Raw genomic sequence first — 6980 nt, forward strand, 5'->3', positions numbered from 1 at the left:
TCATACCTCCTAAACATTGAGGGCATAACTCTTCTCCTCAAAATTCAGCTGTTCTTCAGTTCTTTTATTTCTTCAGTACCTTCAACAGTTTTGCTACGTTAGCTGTGCTGTGGTTTTACCTGGAGTTAAGACACACGCAACCTTCACACTTAAACCTCCACCCTAGATTCCTCCTCCTCCAGTGACTAACATTCTCCAGCTCTCTTTTTAGAATAATGAATACAAGGCCAATTTTCTATGTCCACTTTCTGTTTTCAATCCTACTTATTTTTGCCACTGATTCATTTTATGAAAATTAATAATTTAAGAAATTATTAATTAACTTTCACTGGTGACCTACTTTTTAACGTCCTTGCAATAGGGCTTTGATTAAATAAAAAAGTTTCAGCCTGGTTACAATTCAATCTCCTGCATCAAATATGGCTTTCTTCAGTGCTTTCTCTCTACCATATATACTTACAGGGACCTAGCTATCCGCTACAGAGAGCCCACAAGTTTACAAGGCTATATTCATTTTTTAGAATTTTTTTTAGAAATATATTGGGCCCTAGCTTTGATTTCAAGAACTCCCTTCTGACTCTCTCTCCTGGCCTTGCTTCCTTCACCAACACACCCAGCACAGGCTTTGGTCAACTCCAGACCAAAAACAACAGCATCAAATTGAAGTAAAATCCGATGTTGAAATAGAAATTCAAACAAATTTGAACGTAAGCCAAAAATAAAAAAGCTTAGTATTGCTGCGATCTAAGCATGAAGGTAACCAAACTCCACAGCTGCCAGTTTTAAGTTTTTAGACAGGACTTTGCTTCTGAGCAGGCTCATTCTTACAGGGCTGAGTTGCTGTCCACAATACTAACCAGACATGTGAGCAGGCCATTTTTTGCCTTCCTCACTGGAGAAGGTTCAGTTTGACAACGCAGAGCATGTCAACCTATACTTGGGCTTTGTGCTGCCAGTTCTCCTAAGTATGCTTTTTCTGAAAGAGAGTTTAAACTAATCTTTCTCACTCTCTCAAAGAATGCCCTAACAACTACATTTAGGTCAGCCCGTGAGTGGAGACGCACCTTACCTTCTTTAAACTCTACACTGTAGACTCCATCCTGTGCACACAGTTTCACAGGTCCAGAAAGAGTGAATGCAAGAGCTGAGGTCGCTCACTGTTAACCTTTCTTCAACTAAACCTGAGTTCACACAAAAAAGCTTTGGTGTACCTATAGGAATGAGTTCTCTACTTCAGGAACAAGGTAGTTACACACCATGACTATCAGTGATACTGCTTGAATTTACCAACACATTTTAGAGTGAAATTATTCAGCATGAAAATCCAAAGTAAACTCAATGAAAAAATCTTTAGTAAAACGTAGAAACTTTAATTTACATGCGAAACTACAACATATTCATAATAAAAAACTGGTGACTAAAGTTACACACAATTTGTAAAAACTGTCAACGTTGTTAAATAGGTCTGTACAACCAAAGATTTACAAAGTCCCTGTGCATTTTATTCTTTTCAATGCACAACTGAATTTAAAGGTTCTGCTCTAATGTTCCCCAAATCAAGAGCTGAATCTGTCTCTTCATCAATCTCACCAATGACAGCACTGAAAAAAAAAAAAACAGGTTACCATTTGTTAAAATCCCCAGATACAAATCAGGAAATCCAAGACTGTTTTTATTTTTTAAATTTAATTGTAGAGCTCTATGATTTGAACTTCAAATTTTGATGGCATCCCCCCATCTCCTTATACCATTCCTGACTTCGCAGCAATCAGTTACCTCTATAGCTGTGCCTTTTCCAAGCCAAAGAGACCCTCCCTGTTCAGATTTTCCTTGACTGAAAACATTTCGTACCTCTAGCTATTCTAACTTCTGCTCTTTGTGCATTTTCCTACTGCATCCCTCTTGAAGGTGGTGGTATACCAAGTGCTTATGCAATGACATGCTGTTTGCTGTTTTAATTTTCTTTCCAGTGATCCCAATATTCTTTCTCCCTGGTAAATCGGCATTTATGAAGAAGTTGCTAGAGATGAGGGTAGCACTGAGTTTGAGAGTAAGACATCCCAATACAGGCACCTAGGTTCCCGTGATTGTCAGTGGAGACTGAGGAATTTGACTTGCCTTGAAACAGAAGCCTAGCCAGCTGAGCAGCTTTCTTAGTTCCACCACTGATTAGATCCTCACTGTGCTGGCAGCTTTGACAACACAAACGTACGCTGCTTATGCTAACTGAATATTCAAGTATGGACCAGCATGAAACCTAATTTCTGCTTCCGATATGTATTTAAGAGGTTCACTTCCTTAACCAGCTTTTCATCACAATCTTTACTACTGTTTTACACACAACTGCCTAGTACTAAAGTCTTTTTTTATTTTTCCTATTTCAACAAATGCTTCTAAAACTGAAGTTGTCTTCCTTCTAACAATCTTTACCTGCTGCTGAAACACACTGAGTTTTTCTGCTTTATGGCGCACACGCTCTACAAGATTCTAGTATGCATCTTTAACACTGAAATACCTACAAACATTTTATCCCCTTGACTGTTCATTTTACTTTTCAGTAGATTCTCCACCTTCTCAGAGATGCCTTTTCGTGAAGTTGCTGTTACTTGGCTGCTTCCCACCCCCTCCTCCTTGTAAGAATGCTGAAGGTCAGCATGCTAGGAATTGCAGGAATACAGGATTATCCCTTCTAATGAGTATGTTTCTGAATTTGTTAAGTTTACAAAAAACACAGAATATTTTCTATGAAATAATGTTTTAAGTATATTTGAGTAACACAGCAGCCTGGTATGGTGAAAAAAACGTAGTAAAAAAAAGATTTGGTTTTGTTAGAGCAGCATCTTTAGCCCTACCTTTGTTCATTTCTGAATGTTTATTTTATTTATTTTTGCTGAAAAGATTATGTCAAAAGTAATGAAGACCTTGTAAAATAATGTTTTCTCAATGATGTTACATAAACACATCAAGATATAAACTCAAGTCTTGACATTTCTTAGAACTATCTGTTGAAATTAGACAATTAAAATTCCTATCCAGACTCACGTGTTGGTCACTGCAAAATGCTCTTTCTGGTTGTGATAAAAAAACAAAACTCAGTTTTTGCCATGTTTCAGAAAGCTGCTGCAAAATTCATCTTCCTAGCAGGCCCATTTACCAGGCCTTCTTTCCACTGCTCTTGTAACCTCCCCATCTCTCTGACACATCAGCTCTGCATTTGATGAGTTTTGATCTCATTCTGTCATATCATTTGACATCAAATATCAACTGCCACCTTGATCTGTTACTACATCAGTTCTGACTGCCCGGTTGTTACATTGTCAAGCCAGAACCTTCCAGCATTTTCCAGATTATCAAGTGTTCTCTGTGAACATCTCATCTTAACTCTCCCTTAGTGTGCCTAAAAAAATCCCATTAAAGTTAACCTTGTATACCAGATCACTGACCTACTACACACAAGTTCTGTTGTACCACTTGTTCATTCTTCTTCTTCCTCTCTCAACAGACCTTGCCGTACACAGGTTGGAATAAAGAACACGCACACACACAATGCCTAGACTCAAGAAAGGAAAATGCTGAGCTTCGTACCAACCCTTTTTCCACACTGCTATCAGTACATGACCTGGTTAACTTAGAGCTCAGAAATTCTAGGCTAACAACACCTTAACTTTAAAATGCAGGCACTTCTGCAACAGCAGCAGATACTTTGCTGCTTAATGTGCCTCAGCTGTGATAGCTCTCTATCAGAGCTGCTACACACAGATACAAGGATGTAAGATGCAGATGTATACAGACACAACTGCATACATATATATAAACATGTGTACGTAAATATATAGACGTGCATACTTTCTTTTAAATTGAATTAAACAAAAAATTACTCTACTTACACATTATCACCTCGTACAATGTATAATCCCAGCACTACTTGCTCAACTCCTTGTGAAGAACTGAACACTCGTTCATGGCTCTCATCCAAAATCAAGTTAATGGTCTGATCAAAACCTTTGAGGGTTCCCTAAGAAAAAAAAAAAAGAAAAAAGCACACAAACATAAAGCACTCCAATTGCCTTTTAAATTTACATCCTTGCTCCCAATGATTTCTTAAACAGCAAAGGGGCAATACCAAGGTACTGGAGAGCAGCTGCTCTACTTGGTCTTATTGCGAGGTTTAGACACAAACAGCTGGAGAACAAAACTTTGAAAACGGTAATTAATTTCAGGAAAAGGTATCTTTATTTACTGTGTGGCCATGCTAACAGCTCCATTATTTAGTATTAGAAAAAACAAAAGTTTCCCTCATACCAATGAGGTCCTCTAAACAGGTAATTTTACTATTTCTACACTATTTTTGTCTTCCTTATTGTGAAATGTCTAGAAATCAAATGAGAAAAATAAAGCCAAATAACATAAAAGTTAGATTCTTACATTAACCAGTACTGAAACCATTTCTAATATGCGATTTTAAGTGACGTTTCTTTAAAGGTTAGCTTAGTTCCACAACATTACTCAACAAAAATGCAAAACACACAAAAGGAAAAATTTCTGTGCTACTTCAACAAGAGTTTGGGAAAATGGTAACATAATTGATTTGTGTAATTTATCATTAATAATTAAGAAATTTAAACTCACTACACTGAGAATATATATATAGAATAATTGTTTTCTCCTTTTCCTCCTTGTTTTAACCCATGAGCCTTTTTTCATCTGCTATTCTCCCCATCTTCATTTTGAGAGGGGGAGCGAGAGAGGGATTTCGTGAAGCTCAACTCTGCATGAAACCACCACACTCACGTAAGACACTATAATTCAGACAGTAATAATAAACACACCATCTACCCACGCAGAAATATGTCATACACTAATTACATTCAAGTTTTTGTGGTAGAAAGTATCTTGCATCGTATCACAAAGTTAACCAGACTCCAGCCAGACACGCTGGAGGGAAGGGATGCCACCCAGAGGGACCTGGACAGGCTTGAGGTGGGGCTGCACACACCCCATGGAGTTCAAGGCCAAGTGCAAGGTTCTGCACCTGGGTCGGGTAAATCCCAAGCACAAATACAGGCTGGGCAGAAAATGGATTGAGAGCAGCTCTGAGGAAATGACCTGGGGGTGCTGGTTGATGAGAAGCTCAACACGAAGCAGCAATGTGCGCCTGCAGCCCAGAAAGGCAACCGTGTCCTGGGCTGCAGCAAAAGTGGCACAGCCAGTGGGGCGAGGGAGGTGATTCTGCCCCTCTGCTCTGCTCTCGTGAGACCCCACCTGGAGCACTGTGTGCAGCTCTGGAGCAAGGACATGGGCCTGTTGGAGCAGGTCCAGAGGAGGCCCATGAGGATGATCGGAGCCTGGAGCACCTCTCCTATGAAGACAGGCTGAGGGAGTTAACGTTCAGCCTGGAGAAAAGAAAGCTCCGGCCAGATCTTATAGGAGTCTTCCAGTACCTAAAGGGGGCCTGCAGGAAAGCTGGGCAGGGACTCTTTGTCAGGGAACATAGTGATAGGACAAGGGGGAATGGATTTAAACTAGAAGAGGTAGGTTTAGATTAGATATGAGGAAGAAATTCTTCGCTCAGAGGGTGGTGAGGCACTGGCACAGGCTGCCCAGAGAAGCTGTGGGTGCCCCATCCCTGGAGGTGTTCAAGGCCAGGCTGGATGGGGCTTTGAGCAACCTGGTCTGGTGGGAGGTGTCCCTGCCCATGGCAGGGGTTTGGAACTGGGTGACCTTTAAGGTCCCTTCCAACCCAAACCATTCTGCGGTTCTATGATTTTTGGTGAAACTATTACATTTTTACTAAAAACACAGTTTCCCCTTTCCAGAGGCCACTCTAAGCTAATACAGACAGGAAGATTCAATCCTTGTGCAATGATCACACCACTAAGTGAAACTGAAAGTAGGAAAGGATAAAAAATAGGGGAGAAAAAAGAATACAAGAAAATAAATAATATAGAAACAACAAAACCAGAACATTAGACAGTCTAATATAGAACAGCTTGCCAGTTCTCAGCTTTTCAGGCTTAAACAGAATCCCACTACAGTTCTTCAACAATTATGGGATGATTTTTTCTGTAGCTGTACAGAAGTGCTTTTAACATGAACGTTGAAGAGCTTGTTGAATGAGGAGGACATTTTAGAGAGGAACCGAACAGCTGAACAGAAAAAGAAGTGCACTTTCTGGTGCAGAAACAGCTACTTGACAAAAAGTTAGCGTATTTGCACGTACGAGTTTAGTAACGGACAAAGCTGACAAGCAAGCCTCTGTGGGGGTAAAATAAGATGTGAAAAAAAAAACAAACAGAAATCTCACCACAATCATTCTTCCATCAGAAGTTATTACTGCGACAGTACCTGGTAGCTCATTAAGGAAATGTTCAGAGACATCTGAAACAGCACTATTAACATTTTCTATAACACCCATACGCAATAAGTTTTTAGAAGAGCCAGAAAAGCTTCTCAGAGGCCTTCTAAAATCAAAAAGGCAGCAGAGCTGGTAAGAAAACTTGAAAATACGTTTCGGCAGCCTGCTTTAAAGTCTGACTTCACCCAAGTTGTGTACAGACAAGACCGGGCTATTACTGCTGCTACTTTTTGTTACTAAAGGCAGGCCACAGATTAGGCCTCAAGTCTCTTCCCACTGCTGCCTGCGCTGCCCCAAGCGCAAACGCCACCAACAGCTTTGTGACGAACCCGGCCTGCCGCTCGCACCCCTGCTGGCGGCCCGGCCGCCCCCCCTCTGGCGACCCCACACCCGAACGGCCTCGCTTCACCCCCGTACTGCTATGACCGCAGCCGCTCAGATTAAAACGCAATAAAATAAAGGCGGGCCCCGCCGGATGCGGTTGATGTAGCCCTCCAGCGCGGACGTCATGGCGGCCGCTCCTGCCCCTGCGCCTCCCGCCCGCCGCAGCCGGCGCCCTCCACTTCCGGCGCGCACCGATGGCGCGCAGCCCCGCCGCGCAGGCGCGGCGCTCCCGGTGAGGGGC

The 6980-nt window shown here is 41.5% G+C and overlaps 1 protein-coding gene across 2 annotated transcripts; it reads right to left on the reverse strand.

Moving 5' to 3' along the window:
• Positions 1-1349: 1349 nt before the first annotated feature.
• On the reverse strand, positions 1350-6980 carry LSM8 (LSM8 homolog, U6 small nuclear RNA associated). Of its 2 annotated transcripts, XM_048050992.2 has the most exons (4): positions 6835-6980; positions 6305-6345; positions 3888-4015; positions 1350-1601 (listed from the first exon to the last, which is right to left on the reverse strand). In XM_048050992.2, exons 1-4 carry the CDS (start codon positions 6863-6865, stop codon positions 1511-1513), a joined length of 291 nt encoding a protein of 96 aa, XP_047906949.1. In that variant the 5' UTR covers positions 6866-6980; the 3' UTR covers positions 1350-1510. The 2 variants fall into 2 exon arrangements, with proteins under 2 accessions (XP_047906949.1, XP_013046286.1); XM_013190832.3 differs by lacking the exons at positions 6305-6345; positions 6835-6980 and adding an exon at positions 6346-6798.

Source organism: Anser cygnoides, chromosome 1 (assembly GCF_040182565.1).
Source record: "Anser cygnoides isolate HZ-2024a breed goose chromosome 1, Taihu_goose_T2T_genome, whole genome shotgun sequence".
NCBI classification, from domain to species: domain Eukaryota; kingdom Metazoa; phylum Chordata; class Aves; order Anseriformes; family Anatidae; genus Anser; species Anser cygnoides.

Coding starts and splice junctions, on each gene's coding strand:
- LSM8 (XM_048050992.2), bottom strand. CDS start 6,865: ATGACGTCCGCGCTGGAGGGCTACATCAACC. Junction 6,346..6,834: donor GCTGGAGGGCTACATCAACC/GCATCCGGCGGG, acceptor ATGAGCTACCAG/GTACTGTCGCAGTAATAACT. Junction 1,602..3,887: donor ATTGTACGAGGTGATAATGT/GTAAGTAGAGTA, acceptor TTTTTTTTTCAG/TGCTGTCATTGGTGAGATTG.